General features: G+C 37.5%; 1 protein-coding gene across 1 annotated transcript in view; it reads right to left on the reverse strand.

Annotated features, from left to right (window-relative positions):
* Positions 1–9798: 9798 nt before the first annotated feature.
* The window catches only part of LOC112906400, a 12048-nt gene continuing 1684 nt past the window's right edge, over positions 9799–20162 (reverse strand). Inside the window, exon 4 of the mRNA XM_025980458.1 lies at positions 9799–9901. Coding sequence (XP_025836243.1) covers positions 9799–9901 — 103 coding nt within the window. The remainder of the gene's footprint in view (positions 9902–20162) is intronic.

Below are 20162 nucleotides of genomic sequence, written 5' to 3' on the forward strand. Positions count from 1 at the left end.
GTTGTATTCTTTGCTTCCAATGTGATAGGGCTCGGCCATTTCGCTCGTGTGCATCGTAATGCGTCATTAACTGTCAGCATGCAGTTTAGTTTGAACGATAAGTGCGTGGTCAAATCTTTGTGTGTTAAAAAATTAAGTGTTTTGAAGATAAGAAACTTTCATTAAGCGCTAAAGCAGCTTTGTTTTGTTAGGTATTTCTTATAGTTAATGCTATTTTCTTACAATTAACTGGCGCTACCCGGAACATGATAGAAAAGGAACCAATGCCCCTGGAAAAGACTTCCGACCCCTGCAACACCAATTCGATCATCTGAAGAGTCCTTCACCTTCGACTGGATAATTCCTTACGAAACGTTCCACTAATGGATCAAGAGTATTGGGAGGATTTTAAAACGTAAGTACAATTGCTGAATCTCCTGTTTTTATATTGTTTCCCACGTTTCCGTTTTGATTATTGCACGGCATGGCATCTCTCGACGAATTTTTAAAATTAATCAAAGCTTTCGGTGAGATCATCGCTCCATCTCCAGAAAAAGTATGGGTTGTTCGGAAAGTCATTTCGTTTTTTCCCGACAGAGGATTTAATTGTATTCTTTTGCACCCAACTTCACATTTAAGCCGTATAATTTTTATATGCTTTGAGAGCTCATATAGCAAGGCTTGTGTGTGAAAAATTCCAATTAATTCTACGCAGTAGTTTTTGGTTGGTGCCCTTTTAAATATGGAGAGCGATAAGCAGCATTTTCGACATATCTTACTGTTTTACTACAGAAAGGGTAAAAATGCTGTTCAAGCCAGAAAGAAATTGACTGATGTGTATGGAGAAGGTGTGTTGACAGTACGCCAGTGCCAGAACTGGTTCGCTAAATTTCGATCCGGCAATTTTGATGTCGAAGATGCACCACGTTCGGGAAGGCCGGTTGAAGCTGATAAAGACGCGATAAAGGCATTAGTTGATGTGAACCGGCGAATAACAACACGTGAGATCGGATTGAGGTTAAATTTATCAAATTCAACAGTTTATGACCACTTGAAAGGCCTGGGATTATCCTCGAAGCTCGATGTATGGGTTCCCCATGTTCTCACAGAGAGAAATCTGTGTCGCCGCATTGACGTCTGCGATTCGCTTCTCAAACGTCACGAAAATGATCCGTTTTTGAAGCGCATCATCACTGGGGACGAAAAATGGGTTGTATACAACAACGTCAAACGCAAGAGGTCATGGAGCAAAAAAGATGAACCGGCTCAAACCATTTCCAAAGCCGATATTCACCAAAAAAAGGTGATGCTGTCTGTTTGGTGGGATTTTAAAGGAATCGTTTTTTTTGAGCTTTTACCGGATAACACAACGATTAATTCGGAAGTCTACTGTCATCAGCTGGACAAACTGAATGATGCACTTCAACAGAAAAGGTCAGAACTAATCAACAGGAAAGGTGTAGTGTTTCACCAAGACAACGCGAGACCTCACACAAGTTTGGTCACTCGCCAAAAGCTTTTACAGCTTGAATGGGATACAATGCTACACCCACCATATTCTCCAGACCTGGCACCATCGGATTATTATTTGTTCCGGTCACTCCAAAATTTTTTAGACGGTAAAACCTTCACCTCAAATGAGGAGGTCAAAAACCTCCTCGATCAGTTTTTTGCCAGCAAAGACCAAAAATTTTATGAGCGTGGAATTATGCTACTACCAGAAAGATGGCAAAAGGTGTTGGACCAGAACGGTCAATATATAATTTAATAAAGTATTTGTTTATTATACGAAAACCGCCTTTCATTTCCACAAAAAAAAAAACGAAATGACTTTCCGAACAACCCTATAGATAGGTTTATTTCAAATTGTGATAATTTTGACGCTAATGTCTCTACCACAACTCCAGCTTATAGAAAACTAAAATTTCGACACATTGTTAGGAAATTAACTGGCAGAGCAGAATCTGAATATTTAGTGGAAGGGCCAAGTGATTGGCCTCTAAAAGCTTTAACACGACAAAATTTAAATCTCCAGAAAATGAAGATTTATTATTTAATCAACTAATTTCTTCATCATCCTCTTTAACACCCACGTGTTCATAGCCTGCTAATTGGAGTAGAGCTCTACCATTCTATATTTACAAAAACAACATATTTAGATATAACAACGTAACAGGAAATAACGTTAAAATACGTTATATTTTAAAAGAAGGTGATGATGAATTTTCATGGGTTATGAATTACTACTTGTACCTTATTATTGCAATTCTTTCTGTGAAAATTGGATTCCTTATTGCATCTAATTTGTACACTATGGTTAAATTTCGACTTTCTTCATAGCTAGTTGTAGAACAATGATATCGTTTTATGGATATTATAATAACTCTATTTAATAAAAGCATATGAATTATTCGCCTTTTTTTATTTATTCCACTATTTGATACGAATTCCTATCTACGCGCTTACACATATGAATAATTCAATAATAACGCCCTGTGTGTATGTATGTATGTTAGTGTGTAAATACTGCATTTTACCGACACAAGCTTACTGCACATTTAAGAATTTTTTTTTTTAATATGTAACATTCATAAGCGATAAGGTTAAAGGAAGTGTCGTCAAACACAATCGGTTATTTGTTAATGTATACGAGAGTAGATTAAAAAGTATTGGTTACATTGTAAGTAACATCATTGATAAATTGCTTATCCAGCACAGTTTTATAACTATAAATACTAGAAATAGCGAATAAAAAATCAATCATTCTCTACTTATCATCATGCAAGAAAACCAAGAAGACAATTTCATAGTAAGCACTATGCCTTCCAATTTCTCGGTAAGCTGTTATTTCATTTGATTGTTTATGATTCTAATATTTTTCCCTAAATTATTCATTTTAGACTAATTTCGTGATAATGTCAGCCTGCCAACCACTGCTGCAACACCCTGAACCGCCATTCATACTTTTGGGGTGTTTTAATATGAGTGTTTATTATGCATTAGGATTAGTTAATTTCACGTTAATTTGGAAGATTCCTCATCACCTTCCGCCACACCCTATTTCAAATGTAAGTCAAACAAATGTTATAATCTAGTAAGTGTTGTTAAAGTTCCCAAAACAAAAGCATGATACGTATGTAAGTATCGAGTTGTTTGCAAAACAATTAAATGCAACCATCGAAAATATAATTAGGATTAAATAAATACCTTATTATTGCTTGCCTTACTATTCGTAAATATTAATTCTTTTGCAGATTTCCGAAACCAAACGGAAGCCACGACCGGGTCCTTCCCCCACAATATAATCTTCGACGTAGTATTTCTTATTTAGTAGTAATAGTAGTAGTAGCAGCAGTAGTAGTTTATAATGTTTAGTAGTAGTAGCACTAGTAGTATTATAAAAATAAAAAAACTGATTTCAAATGGAGTTGTTTTAATATTTTTTAAAGTTTTCCCTGCATTAAATACGCTTACACATATAAATAGCTCAATAATAAAGCACTGTATGTATGTAAGATAGTGTGTAAATAGTGCGTTTCACCAACGCAAATCTACTGCACATTATTATGTAACATTCAAGGTCAAGTGCTACAAATATTATTAACTACTTTCATTAACGAGAGGACGAAAAAACAAAAGCCTCTTTTCTTATAACAACTCTAACAAAAACAAAAAAACCGTAAACAATAACAAAAAAATGGACGATCTCACGCCCATCCAGTCATTAACAAAATGGACGATTACAACATCATTACAAAATATTCCATAAATGGCAATGCGGGAGAACAGGGAGGGGGGCGATTGCAAGCCCGAAGACGTTAACAAAATGGAGGATAACAACAAAAAACACCCACATGACACAAGAGGGGGACGGGGCCGACCAATCAGAGGACAAAATCTAACGAACGGAAGTGCCGTAAGAAAAGCATTGGGAGATAAGGAGATTTGCCCCTAGATATCCTACCCATGTGTTCGGAGTCGTATATCCGGTGCAAAGAGATTATGCAATCGACACGATAGTGTTACATCAGGTACAAGGGATGTTATTTGAGCCATAATTTCTCAGTTGCCAGGCGGCATTCGCGTAAGATAACTCGAAAGTGTGTAAACAGTCCAGATTACTTCTGTTACGTTTGTGGTGAAGTGACTTTTGCATCTCATAAGCGGTCTATTGCATATCAGCTTTATTTTGGTTGCAAAATAGGGGATCAAGACAAACAGTGGGCTCCCCATATCTACAAGTCTACAAGTCTGAGAAACTGGTTAAATCGTAAAAAACGTTCTATGCGCTTTGCTGTACCAATGGTCTGGAGAGAGCCTACAAATCATGTCAACGATTGCTATTTTTGCATGACACCTCGTGTTGGGCAAGGCACAGGTATGTCAAAGAAGAAAAAGTCGGTTATCAACTATCCCAATATATCATCTGCCATAAGACATGTACCCCATAGTGACGAACTTCCTATTCCGGAACCGCCAGAAACATACAGCTGCGAATCAGATAACAGCGATAAAGCGATTTATCAAAACGAAGACATGCCTACAACATTAAAAGTCCCTGATTTTACACCGAGCACATCATCCTGCCAACCGCACAAAATCACTCAGTCCGAATTAAACGATCTTGTGAGAGATCTAGAACTTCCAAAAAGTAAAGCAGAGATACTAGGATCAAGATTGCAGCAGTGGAACCTATTAGAAGACGATGTTTCTGTGTGTGTTTTTCGTAAACGCCACAATGACTTGGTACCGTTTTCTGACATGAAGAATAACTTGGTTTTCTGCAATAACATTAGCGGTTTACTAGCGTCCTTAAATATAAAACACATGCCAGAGGAATGGAGATTGTTTATAGACAGCTCAACCTTGAGCTTAAAAGCAGTACTATTACATATTGCAAAAACTCTACCTTCTATTACTATCACATGAAAGAGTCATACGATACAGGGCCATTACAAAGAACTGATTCATTTATTGCTTTATTATAAACATCGCGATTACCCATATTATATATCGTCACGTAGCCACCTTACATATGTACTCATACCGTATTATTTCATAGTTCGAAAGATGTATCACCTGACTACTTGTTAACTAGGCTTTGATCGTGAAAGTCGGATGCTGGCAAATATACGCATAACGGTTTAAGTGGCATTTTTATTAATTACCCTCACAATTATCAGGAGTGGGATTCTCCCCAATTTTCCCACACGTTATAAACATTAGTGATTAAGGGAAACCTATTTTTGTGCAAAACCAAAGTACGAGTGTCGTGCAAAAACAAACAAAGTGAGTGTACCCAGTGACAAAGATATTGTTCGGTCGCCGGTGCAAGGACAATCCGTTCCTGCAAGTGATGCTGCTAGACCTTCCACATCCAAAGATACTTTCACCCCGGAACGCTCCCCGCCTGAGCAATCTCCGAGGTCGTCACGCTCATCTGGCAAACAAGAAAATAAAAAAAAAGGAAGGAGAAGAGTAGGAGGAGAAGCCGGAGAAGTTCGATATCGTCCTCATCTTTGTCTTCTTCGAAATCTGTTCAACGAAGAAAACGAGCATGTGTAATTAATGCGCCGACACTTACAATTTCAGTTAATGAAACCGTCATTCTTATTTTTGACACAAGTGTCGGTTCTTTAAGTGCAAATGACTGGTTGAATAAAGTAGAAGAATTAAAACGTTTTCAGAAATGGGATGAAATTACAACAACAAAACTTGCTACAAGTCGATTTCGCGGTAATGCCAGAAAGTGGTATGATTCTTTGCGCAGTACCTCTGTTACATGGACAGAACTCAAGACCGCGCTGTTATCGTCATTCCCTACAGCAATTAAATTCTGTTTCCAGAAAGTGTCAAAATTAAACAGGCTAATTAAACATAACATAATTAAACACACTAAATTCAGAAATACTCGAAGAAACGATCGCAACTTGCAAAATAGTAGGCGAAACCGAGTACTAGTGGTGGACAAAGGGGGTTTTCACCCAGATACTTTTCCAAGGGACCCTTAACGTCAAATGAGTCCCAAAGTCTTTTCAAAAAGAAATCGTCCTCGAATAATACAAGAATCGCGTGTTTTAATTGCGGCGACAATCATCGTGTTAATGACTGTCCAAAACCCATTAAACGCTGTACCACGTGTAATAAACTGGGCCACACTCAGGAACACTGCCCGAAACCAAAGATCAATTCAGTCTCAACGGCTTCCGTTCCTAGCACTCTTGAGGTACATAATAGTAATAATGAAAACCAAAATTTATTCTTAAAAACGGCACGTATAAACGGACATAAAATAAAATGTTTAGTTGATACCGGCAGTGTCTGCACGTTAATAAAATTAACAGTGCTACGCGAGCTTAAGGTAAAGGTAGTGGAAGGACCACGAACCCAGTTGAAATGTTTCATGGGAAAAATATTAACGGTAAACCGATCAACTTGAATAAAAATAGTAATAGATGGAGTAAGTGCTATAGTTACGGCCATTATTGTGGATGACTCACATCTAAATCACGCCTTACTTGTAGGAACAGACTATTTAGATCAATCACATATAATGCTACAAAAAGTCAAGGACCAAGTTCGGTTATATTGTTTTTCCGAATTGACCCCACAATCGGTTAACTTTATTGAGTACGAGTCTGAAGGAAAATTAGAGTACCAAAACGTTATCGTCGGCGAAATAACGGAAACGGAAAAACAAAAGGTATTCAAATTACAAGTTGACTATCAAGATTGTATTTCGCCGTCAATGAAAGACTTAGGAAAAACATCCGCGATCGAAATGCAGATTAGATTAAAGACAGACGAGCCAGTTGTCTACCATCCCTACGGGATGTCTTACTCAGAGAAGAACATATTGAAAGAAATCATACAAGATCTATTAGAAAACGAAATTGTGCGCCATTCGCAATCACCATATGCCAGCCCAGTTCTTCTCGTTAAGAAAAAGACAGGAGATTACAGGATGTGCGTCGATTAACGCAAACTTAATGCGATCACAATCAAAAACAGATACCCACTACCGTTAATCGAGGATCAAATAGATCGCCTAGGAGGTTATAAGTACTATATAGGGCTTGAAATGGCATCGGGGTATTATCAGGTACCCATGGCCCAAGACTCTATTGAAAAGACGGCGTTCGTCACACCTGACGCTCACTCTACCAGTGCCTAATAAACAATGTACTGGGAGAATCGAAAAACTCCATCGCCTTTCCATATCATCATCATCATCATAAGGTCATCAGTCCTAAGACTGGTTGGACACGTACCTCCACTCTTTCCTATCCTGAGCTAAACTTCGAATTTCCCTAAAACTAGAATAACCCACATCCTTAACTATTTGCGAAGAGTAATCTAATCTAGGTCTACCTCTACCCCTCCTAACTCCTGTTTCTGCCTCTAATATGTCTCTGACTAGACCTTCATGCCTGAGAAGGTGTCCTACCAACCTATCTCGCCTATTTTTTATTGACTTCCATAGAGTCCTCTGTTCTCCTATTCTTTCCAATACCTCTTCATTTCTAACCTTTTCTACCCACGATATCCTCATCATCCGCCTATAACACCACATTTCGAACGCTTCTAACCTTTTCTTTTCCGCCGCTCCCACTGTCCATGTTTCGCACCCGTACAACGCCGTGCTCCAAACATACACCTTTAACAACCTTTTTCGAATTTCTAAATTAACCGTTCGCGAGCATAGAAGTGACTTCTTTTTATTAAAGGCGACACGACCCTGCGCTATCCTCTGCTTTATATCCCTACTACTCCTTCCATCCTGACTTATCTGACTTCCTAGGTATCTAAAATCAGCCACTTCTTCTAATTTTTCGTCTCCTATCTTTATATTCGCTCTTTCCCTACTTTTTCTTCCCTTGCATACCAGTATTTTAGTTTTACTTTTATTTATTTTCATACAGTACTGATCTGTCAGTACCGCTTCCATTTTATTTAAAGCTATCTCTAAGTCCTCCTTGCTAGATGCTAATACTGCTATATCATCTGCAAATCTAAGCATACTAATCTTTTGCCCCTGTATATCTATCCCTACAGTTGTACTGTCTTTAATGATGTTGATCGCGTCTTCGATGTATAGATTAAAAAGTAGCGATGACAGTGTGCATCTCTGTCTGACTCCCTTCCTAATTTTTACTTCTCTACGTTGCAGCCCTAGTTCTATAAGTGCCTGTTGCTCTTTATACAAACTAAGTATCACTCTTTTATCTTTGTAACTCATCCTATACAAATTCTATGTACGCACTCTTTCTTTTTTCTATCGTTTTCTCTATTGTTACCCGTAAAGCTAGAATGGCCTCTCTCATTCCTCTATTTCTTCTAAACCCAAATTGATCTTCCGCTAATAGTTCTTCCGCCCATTTTTCCATCCTCCTCTGTACAATTCTAGTTAAGATTTTTGACGCATGAGAAGCTAATTGTTCTAAATATCTTGCACCTATCTGCGCCCCTCTTTTTACGTAATGTTACTACCAGGTTACGTTTATAATCCTCTGAGACTTTCCCCGTCTCGTAAATATGACTAACCAGCTTAAACATACGATCTCTAACCTCTTGTCCTGCATGTTTTAGAATTTCCCCCTGTATTCCATCTACACCTGGCGCCTTATTATTCTTTAAATTTTTTAATGCTACATCGAACTCTTCTCTCATTATGGGATAACCAAGCTCATCTATTTCCACACTATCTTCCTTCTCTAATATATCTCCTAACTCAGGGCCTGCGTAAAGGTTCTCTAAATATTCTTTCCACCTATCTGCCTTTTCCTCATTTTCTATCAACATGACCCCTGCCTCGTTTCTTATATTATTACTACTGTATCCTACATCTCTAAAATTCCTTTTAATTATATTATAAGCCTCATCGGTTTTACCTACTTCAAACTTTTCTTCTACTTCTTTACACATCCTATCAATCCACTGTTCCTTAGCTGCCCTACACTTCCTAATTATTTCCCACTTTATAGCTTTATATCTTTTTTGCCCTTCTTCGTCTGTCCTGTTTTTTGTATTTCCGCCTTTCGTCTATTAATCCTACAATCTCATTTGTTATCCAGGGTTTCTTACTTTCGTTTTGTTTAAGACCTACTTTCCATATATGGATGACATAATCATTCCTGTCCTCAATTTCGACGAAGGTCTAGACAGGCTACGACAGGTTTTGGAGGCTGTCAGAACAAATGGACTTACGTTGAAACTTAGTAAATGCACGTTCTCTAAATCCCAAGTTGAAGTTTTGGGTAGAGAAATCAGCAGCGAAGGTGTTCGCCCCACCACAAGAAAAGTAGAAGCTGTTCTAAAATTTCCTCGACCAGAAAACATCAAACAAATCCGGCAGTTTCTGGGACTGTCCGGGTATTTTCGTAAATTCATTCAAAACTATGTCGGTATTGTAGAGCCCTTAACTCGTTTGCTAAAGAAAGAGTCCAAATGGGACTGGGGAGAAGAGCAAACCAATGCTTTGGACACGATAAAGCAAGCACTATCGTCGAGCCCCATTTAAGCAATCTTTGATTTAAAACTACGGACCGAACTGCATACCGACGCCAGCTACATTGCACGGACTGGCATGCTTATTCAAAAGGAAGGGAAAAACGACCGAGTGATAGGCTATTTCAGTAAACAAACAACACCAGAGCAGAGGTTGTGTCATTCATACGAACTCGAAACCTTGGCTGTTGTCCCTTCTTTGAACTACTTCCGCTGTTACCTGTTGGGCATAACGTTTACAGTAATTACCGACTGTAACGCGTTACGTACAACGTTTACAAAAAAGGATCTAAGCCATGAGTAGCACAGGTTCTAGATTATGACTTCGAAATCAAACACCGCCCTGGCAACAAGATGTGCCATGTTGATGCACTCAGCCGCAACCCCGTAACCTGGTGGACCTAACTGAAACTGACTGGATTGTGGCCACACAGGCACAAGACGATCAAATTATTAAATTAAAACCATACTTTTAACCATATAAAAGAAACAAAATACCAAGCAGTATTTTAATAACTTTATCCTTAAAAACGGTAAACTGTACAAACAACTAACCGATAAGAAAATGGCTTGGGTAGTACCGAAATCGTGTCCTTGGCAAGTTTACAGATTGTGCCATGATGATTCTAGCCACTTCGAGTTTGAGAAACCCTCCAACGTATCCCTCAAAATTATTGGTGTCCACGGATGAGACGGTTCATAAAGAAATACGTTCAAGCCTGTTTAGCTTGCCAGTACTACAAGCGACCGACAGGTAAAAAGGAACGGGGAAATGTACCCCATACCAAAGGCCCTAGTACCTTTTCATACGGTACATCTAAATCATTTAGGACCCTTCGAAACCAGCAGAAGACATTATAAATATCATCTGGTGATAGTGGATGGTTTCACTAAGTTTGTCATTTTAAAAGCCCTAAAAGACACCAAAGTACGCTGTGTTACAAAAACGTTGATGAACGTTATGTATTTGTTAGGCGCGCCGCTGCGTATCATCATTGATAGGGGCACAGGCTTCACATCCAAAACATTTTAATCATTTTGCGAATGCCACGGCATCAAACACATTTTGAATGCGGTAGCAACCCCAAGGGCGAATGGCCAATGTGAGAGGGTTAATCGCACCGTCCTCAACACCCTAGCTGTCACTGCAACAGGAAGCGAGGCTGACCAGTGGGATTCATTCGTAAAGAAAATCCAAGGCGCCATTAACTGCACAGCTAATAAAACTACATTAGAGTTACTGGCCGGTTATAAAGGGCGAAACGTCGCCGAGGCAAAGATACTTAACTGTGTTCAGGAACAGCTTGAACGCATTGACTTGCAAGAAGTAAGACAAAATACCAGCATACGCATACTCAATCACCAACAGGAACAAAAAGAAAGGTTTAACAAAACACGAAAAAAAGAGAAAACAATATAATGTTGAAGATGTGGTAATGATCTTGAAGACCGCGTATCCAGCGACAGGTTCCAGCCACAAATTAATGCCTGTATTTAAGGGACCTTTTAGCGTCACGAAGGTCTTACAAAATGATCGGTATGAAGTACAAGACTTTCGAGAAGGTATGAAAAAGTACAAAACGGTAGTTGCCGTCGACAAAATGAAGCCGTGGATAGTACTAAGAGGTAAGCAATCCATCGGCACTGTCCGATAATTATCTTGGACATCAAGACAATGATGATCCAAGATTCGAGTATGAAATGACAAGGGTCATAGGTTGGAAATGACGAGGGTCTTTTATTGTAGATTGGCGAGGGCCAACCTAACAGTTCAAAATTTGGAAATGACAATGGGTCATTTTCCTTGTTCTAACAAGGGTCAGACTAGTCACTTGCTCGCAAATAACGAGGGTCATTTCTCCACAGACTGGCAATGGTTGGTCGCAGAGCAATCATTTAAAATGACTAGGGACTGACAATGGTCAGCGACGAAATGAACGTTTCGAATTAATGAAAATCATTCGTAACACTATTAATTGACAAAGGGTCAATATTATTATGATAAAGAGAGAAGGCAAAGAATGACGATGGTCGTTCTTCACCACCCTCACCATGGGTCGGACGATGGTCTGAATCGTGGTCATGCTGCTTTCTGGCACTAATTTCACAAAAGACTGGTTCAATAACGTTAATATCATCATTCTTCATTCATAGATGCAGGGAAGGGTCTAGCTGAGACATAGTTTCACCTAAGCCACCTAGGGACAAGTGCCTCATCTACAGGATGGCCGAATGTAAGGCGTCCAGCATCCGGCGAACGAGATAAGGCGATTTGTACATATTCTCCCAACCACTTGAAGGCCAGGACCATTACAAAGAACTGATTCATTTATTGCTTTATTATAAACATCGCGATTACCCATATTATATATCGTCACGTAGTCACCTTACATATGTATTCATACTGTATTATTTCATAATTCGAAAGATGTATCACCTGACTACTTGTTAACTAGGCTTTGATCGTGCAAGTCCGATGCTGGCAAATATACGCATAATGGTTTAAGTGTAATAAATTGTACCAGGTATCTATAATGTAGATAACGGTTTCGCTGATGTGCAATGTCTTAATAATATTCACATCAATGAGCCTATGGATGTAGATATACTTGACAAATACATATACTCGGACAAAGTCCCAGCTGACGACAATTTAAATAGCAACGTAATAAAGCAATTCAGATTAGATCACATGAACAACCAAGTAAAAAAAAAAATTACAAAACTTTGTAAGGGATTTAATCCAATTTTTAGCGACGATCAACAAAAATTAACAGCGACCACACAGGTAACGCATCACATTAGGACAACTGACGAATCTCCCGTTTAACAAAAGAATTTCCGTTATCCCCAAAAACTTAAAGATGAAATTCAAAATCAAGTCACAAACTGCTCAGTGACGGTGTGATTAAACCTTCCATTTCTCCTTATGCTTCCCCTGTTTGGATAGTTCCAGAAAAGATGGATGCCTCCGGAAAAAAGAAATGGCGCATGGTCATTGACTTTCGCGAAGTGAACAGGAAAACAATTGAAGATAAATATCCATTACCCCGAATTGAAGACATTTTAGATTCCTTAGGAAAATGTTCTTATTACCCTACTCTAGATGTAACTTCTGACTTCCTACAAATCCCTCTCCACAAAGCCAGTATAGAAAAAATTACTTTTTGCATGGACAACGGTCATTATAAATATGTATGTATGTCGTTTGGACTCAAAAAGGCACCTGCTACATTCCAACGAATGATGGACACCGTACTACGTGACTATTTGTACAAGTTTGCAATTGTTTACATGCACGACATTGTCATATTTTCAAAATCATTATTAATTATTTTTCAATATTTTCAACTTTCTTCATTGTTTACTTTCCGAAAAAAAATTATAGTATATCTAGTCTACCACTAATAATCCGGTCAAATTAGCTTCAAAAATAGGGGTAAGGCTACATTAATTTGCACCCTGCTAAAAATTGGCATGGATATTATGGACCGTATTATACACAATTTGTCAATTATCCACATCAATCCGTGTGGAAAAAAATTTATTCAAGGTCAAATATTGCAAACGGTACGTTTTATCATAAAAATAGGTGAGACAAAAATTATTCATCATGCAATTATCTATAAAAATTGTTCATACACTTTTTTTCTGAAGAATCGCCATTTCGGAGATATAGCGATGCAAAATGTTGAAAAATTTGTATTCTTCATAATATGTATGTCAATTACCGTTATATACGTTACAGAAAGATAATATAAGTAAAAATATTAGTTTTCGTGGCGTATTCAATTGTCCGCGTGGCGGCGCTCGTATACCTGCTCCTTTTTCAAGGGCCTAACTAGATAGAATAGTATTAGTCTCAAGCATTCCTTCGTAGTAAGAACACGTAGTTATTGCTTATATTTCCAAACAAAATTCTTGCAGTTTTGTGTTTGTAATAGAAATGTCGCAATTTTGCTTTATTTGTAATAAACATTTGGCCGAAAGCGAAACAGTTACTGTTGATCGTGGCCTAAAGACGTTAATTGATGCAAGTATTGAAAAAGGTTGTGAATTTTCGGAATACCTGAAAGACCAGACTTCTGTGACAGTGTCGAAAAAACTACACTCGGAAGGGTACAATCGCTGCATTTAAAAGAAAACAGGAAGAAGAACAAGCTGGTACATCAAAAATAAGTCCACCTCGTACTAGAGCACGCGTAAGTGGATCATTTTTTTTTTTAAAGTGTTGCTTATTTTTGGCAATGAATTGAATGAAGAGTTAGAAAACAGAAAACCACTGAAGTATTGGCGTAAAATTTTTCATGTATCAACACTTTCATTCAAAGAAACAATCCTGAATATAGCCCAGACTCGTTCTGATAATGTAGCAAAAGCTGTTATTACTCGAATTGAGTTTGAACATGATTTAGTTGCTGCCTAAGCTAAATATCATAAACACTGTCATAATGCCTCCTTGAGACCGACTACGGGGGGTCAAGTCGGTCGTCCTCAATCTGGAACTACTAATCTTGCAATGGAAGAAATATTTTCACACATCAAAAATAGTGATGATTGTCAATTTACATTAGACGAATTACAAAATATAAAATTATTATAACAGAAAAGTCAGGAGCATCAACATTCATATGTTTTGTTGATAATCACTATGGTATTTTAAATCGAGCTAGCTACGAAAAAAAAAAGAAATGAAAAAGAAGAGCGATTTAGAATCCTGAAGGCTGCGGCAGCAATCATTCGAGAAGATATTCAATCTGCAGTATTTGATAATTCTCATTACCCCCCGCCAGGTCGTGTGTTTGAAGATATTAACACTCAAATTCCAGAATCAGTGACATATTTTTTGGAGAAAGTTATTCTGAAAAAAAAGCGATTTAATTTAGAACATTTGAAATTAGTATGCACAAATATTAGCCATAGTATTATGACTGCTGTTGGGCTAAGGTCTTTTAAATCAAAATTACAATTGGGTCTCTCTATTTTTTTTTCATCGGCGATTTGGATCAAAACGTCTTATACAAATTTTATCGTCTTTTGGCTTATGCGTATCTTATAATGATACTATATTGTACGAGGCAGCAGCAGTTTTTCACCGTCCACCTCACATTTTACCACCAGAAACTGGCACATTCGTTCAGTATGTTGCAGACAATGCTGATATAAATGTAAATACGCTGGACGGTCATAACACGCTTCACATAATGGGTATCATTGAAGTTGTTACTCCAAAAAGTTCAGTTTTACTAGAAGAGCCGATACAACGGATAAAAAAAGCTCCTTCAGCAACAGATTTCGCGGCAATAGCTCATGTGCCACTGCAGATCTACCAAAATGATGGTGTAGTAGGTTATAGTAAAATAATTGTTCAAGATTTTGCTTATGATAGTGAAGTAATAGTATACATACAATGTAGAAATCTTCCCGATGTGAGTTAGTTTTAATATGAAATATTCTCAATTTTTACCCACTACACACTACCTCAAATTAATGAGGAAAAATTGTTGCTGTTGTCACACCCCCGCCGGGAATCGAACCCGGGCTCTTTGGCTTTACGCGCCAATGCTCTGACCACTAAAAGTCGATGCGATATGGTTCTATGATAAATGGAAGAATTTTTCAATACCCGGTTGGAATGGTTTTACTGAACAATTAACAAATAATCTTAAGGATTTTTCAACATCTAAAATTTTATTTTTACCATTTATTCACCAACCGGCTAGTAATTACAATACTATATACACGACTTTACTTTGTGCATTACAAAATGTAAAACGCTATGGTCATGATGTATGCATTGTTACTTTTGATCAGCCTCTGTATGCAAAAGCTCGAGAAATTGTATCAGCCGCACCTGAAGGGTCTGAATTATCAAAGATCATAATTAGGCTCGGAGGATTTCATCTACTCATGTCGTTTCTTGCTGCAATTGGTTACATTATGCAAGTAAGCGGCGTAAAAGAAATACTTTCTTTGATTTATGCACTTGGGTCATTAGAAAAAATGCTCAATGGTCATGCTCAAGCGAGAGCTGTTCGAGCTGATACATTACTTCAGTTAACTTTAGCAATAATAATATTGAAAGAGCTTGATATTGATGACGTCATGGACGCAAATCTTATCATTACTGCTGAAAACATAATAGACAACACTATTTCAATAATGATGTTGAAAATGACGACGAAATATCTGGAGCATTACTCGATCAGTTCAATGAAAAACTAAGAGAATATGAAGAACGTGGACCTACCGCAAGACTTTGGATTCAATATTTTTATATAGTATCAATTGTGAAGAAATTTATAAAGGCTGAGCGCATGGGAGATTGGCAAGCTCATTTGAACAGCGTTAAAGAAATGCTTCCTTCTTTCCACACATCGGGACATTTTCCTTATGCTAAGTCTGCACACTTATATTTATATGTTACAATTAGAGAACTGTATGAATCCTAGTGTTTACAAACAGTTTACAGAAGGATGTTTCACTGTTCGACGTTCGGATAAATTAAGTTGCGGAACTTCAACAGATATGGTGATCGAGCGGTCAATCATGAAAGCTATGAAGACAGATGGAGGTATTGCTCGAGAGAGAAGTACAAAAGACAGTGTAATAAGTAAATGGGTTTGTGAGGGATTGGAAGATCTCGCTAATGTTAGAATGGATACAACGGATCAGCATGTAGATGCAAGTGATTCACGAGTAAAGAAAGACTCTAAAGACATACAAAACCTTCTGCAGTGGTTTTCATTGCATGATCCGTTTCCGGAAGTTAACAAAATTGTATCTATTGCTAATGGAGTCGTTGGTGATGATAAAATTAACTGTCACAAAGCTCGTGAAGTTGGAATTGCCACCATGTCCAAAATGACAGGAACGACGTTTAATAACATAAAATTAAAACGCGCTGATAAAGTGGTACCTCTCTTAGCTATGAGTAGCACCGTAAAAGTTCACGATGAGAAAGTTCCTATCGAACCTGTTTTATTATTTCAACGCATGAGTATTGGCTCCGTATCCATTGTCACTGTTCGATGATGCTGGAATGCGTAAATCACAAAAGTCAGCCACTTACGATTGCTTTGAAACAGTAAACATAGGTATTGACAACATAAATGCCACGTACATAATCGACGGAGGATATCTATTACACCGTGTAGTGTGGGATCACGAAGAAACATTTAACCATATTTTAGATAAATACGTGCGGTATGTACATAGACATTTTGACCATAGAGTGACTGTAGTATTTGATGGCTATACTGATTGTACAAAAAAATATTAACGTCGTCGAGCTACAACATCTTCATCTTCGGACGTCATTTTTGATGAATTTATGACAGTTACCACAAGCGAACAGAAATTTCTCGCAAATACACAAGTCTCGATTCATTTCAATCTTGAAAGAAAAATTTACGTCTGAAAATATGTCTGTAAAGCAAGCTGATAATGATGCTGATGTCCTGATGGTTGAAACAGCAATAGAACAATTTACTTCGACAAATCCAACTATTGTTGTTGGTTTGATTCATGTGGATAATTGACGAATTGTGTGTAATAGAGTTCCCAAAATTCATGCCAATTTTTAGCTGGGTGCGCATTAATGTAGCCTTGAATGTCTATTTTGACCGGACTAGATGGATCATTTGACCATTTGAAAATTCATGTTATTTACGACTATATTCTTCGGAAAACGCACTCCCAGTAGTATTATTGTAAGAGCCTACTTCTATATGCACGCGGCGCATATGAGGCTATAAATATGGATGTATCACATTTATGGAACACGAAATGGGGTCTGTAATTTTTCTCGACAATTATGAGCCGAAATGATTTCGCAGATTTATTCGGTTTGACAACAAAAAACAACGAAGCCAACGCTTACAAAACGATAAGTTCGCTTTGATCTCTGAAGTTTGGTACAAATTTATCGAAAACAGTCAAAACTGTTATAAACCAGGGGCATATCTTGCTACAGATGAACAATTGTTTCCTAGGACAGCACGTTACAGATTTACTCAATACATGCCCAACAAACCAGACAAGTTTGGCATAAAATTCTGGTTGGCTTCCAATGTAAGTATGTAGTAAATATATAGTAAACGGCTTTCCATATTTGGGAAAAGATGAAAGAAGAGAATCATCGGTCCCACTTGGGGAGTTTGTGACTTTGAAATTAGCAGAACCATAAACGGGCCATGGAAGAAATATAACAGTATGACAATTTTTTTACACGCGAGTCATTAGGGAATAAACTTCTAGCAAAAAAAACTACGCTTGTTGGGACAATCCGCTAGGAGGAGGAAAAGGATAGTATGTCACGCTTCTCAACAATATTGTAGCGAGCACGAGTGTGTTTGTGCGCGATCGAACACACATGTGCGTAAACGGCTTATCGATTCGCCGACTAACCGAGGGCGCCTTTCTTCATGTGCGCCGTATTTGTAAATGTATGTGTCGTACCTGTGTTCTGAGAAAGCAGTTAAACAGTTCAATGGAAAAAAGAAACTATCCGGATGTTTCCAGAAGGTTCCCGAAAGTAAACAAAAGAGTATTCAAAGGAAGAGACGACCTCCGAGGAAAAGAAATAAATTAACCGTTGCAGAAGTGAATCGAGAAATAAATTAACAGTGATAGCAGTGATATAAATAGCCCAGTGAACAGCGATATATCAACAGTAGTGTAAATAAATAGAGTAATTCATCACCTAAGTTTAGTAATAACTTAATAGTGTTTTTAAGTTCTTTAATAAACAATTATATCAAATAAATAGTTTTGTCGTTATCAGTATTAAAAGTTAATTTTGTTAAACCCACGAACATTACAATATCGATGAAACAGATCAGTAAGAACTTGACGATGCTCTGAACTTCCTTTGGTCAAGATGAAGACCGCGTTTTCCATTGTGACGATTGATATTTAATTGCAGGATCATACCCTTAAGACCAATTTTTGTCACCTGTGACGACCTTAGAAAGAAAATGTGTATCAGTTTGCAACTATTCCTTCAAGTCTTTGCAGATATCCATGCGACATTGTTTCTGCTTCTCGCTTAAAAATCCTGGCGCGAGTTATCCTTTTTATGTTCAATTTTTCCGATAAAATCTGATGGTACATGTCATATGATAATCCCACTATGTTGCAGAAGCCGTGTATGGTCTGCCTACGACCTTTAACAGTTCCGAACAGCAAGGACGTACATGTTCTGGTGTAGTGGCGGTTGTCCGGAACGCTAATCGTCACCAAGAAATTTTTAAAACGATTAGAGCAGTCGTATGCTTATGTTTGACCTAAAACTTCGTTCTCGAATCTTTTCTATATCATTTCGTATATTTCTGTGGTAGTATTCGATTTAATCGGTCATTCGTAGGGTTTACATTTTTATATACTTTTAAGAATGATCGAATAGGTCGATGACATGCTGATAAGTACGAAATAAATAACGGGACATTAAACCGCTTTTGTTTTTTTTTTGTTGAAAACGTATCTTTTAACTTCAGATACTGTTCTTTTTGAGTATGTAGATTTAAACGCCTACTTATCTCTTAGAAGAGATGCTTTTGTATATAAATTGGAAATTGAAACAATTATTAAGGTTTCCGGTTAAATCGTTTCTTCCAAGTTCAATTGTTTCTAAAGTAAACTGTTCCGGTGCAGTTCGAATTTAAAACAAACGGCAGAATCGAACCGAAAAATTGCAAGAAACGTAATCGAACTTTTTTGTCATAACAAATATTTCAGCGGTTTTTATTTTTATTCGAAGTTGATGGCGAATGGCATCATCAAGAACTTTCTTCGGTTACTGAAATTAAACTAAAGTTGAATTCCTGGCTACGCTCAAATAATAAATAAGGATTTGAAGAAGTTAAGCCTGCTCAGCTTCAGTTTTGAAAAGACTTTGCAACATTATATATTAGGTTTCTAAAAATATAGTTCTTTACAATGCGGTTTTTGTTTTGGGCTGTAACAATAAAATACGACATACAGCAAGCAGTTTCTTTTCAACTAGTTATTTGTATTGTTAACAAATTATAAGATGTATAGTAACTGATAAATGATAAACTACAGGCTATCACATGGTGAATGTTCTACGTCAATAGGATCATTTGTTTTTTTATTTGAGAAATCTTAACAAACAAAATTTTGCTCTTTACGATTTTAGTGGGACTCGAATAACGAAATAACTGACTAAATACTATAGTGGTGAATAATTAGCGGATATTATTAGATCTCCTAAAATATGAGACACATGGAGTAAAATTTACAGTTGTTGCAAACTATATGACTTGACTGCGGTTTTATTAGTAGGTACTAATTTAAACAACAACATGTTACACATTATTATTGGCAACCAAATTTAGAAAGGAATGTGAATTTCTTAAATTAATTTAAGTCAGATAAATCAGGATGGATGGAGTAGTAGGAATATAAAGCAGACGATAGCGCACGGTCGAGTCGCCTTCAATAAAAAGAAGTAACTTCTATGCCCACGAACGGTTAATTTAGAAATTCGAAAACTACCGTTATAGGTGTATGTTTGGAGCGCGGCGCTGTACGGGTGCGAAACATGGACAGTGGGCTCGGCGGAAAAGAAAAGGTTAGAAGCGTTCGAAATGTGGTGTTATAGGCGAATGATGAGGATACCGTGGATAGAGAAGGTTAGAAATGAAGAGGTATTA

The sequence above is a fragment of the Agrilus planipennis genome, unplaced genomic scaffold (genome assembly GCF_000699045.2).
Source record: "Agrilus planipennis isolate EAB-ADULT unplaced genomic scaffold, Apla_2.0 scaffold187, whole genome shotgun sequence".
NCBI lineage: Eukaryota > Metazoa > Arthropoda > Insecta > Coleoptera > Buprestidae > Agrilus > Agrilus planipennis.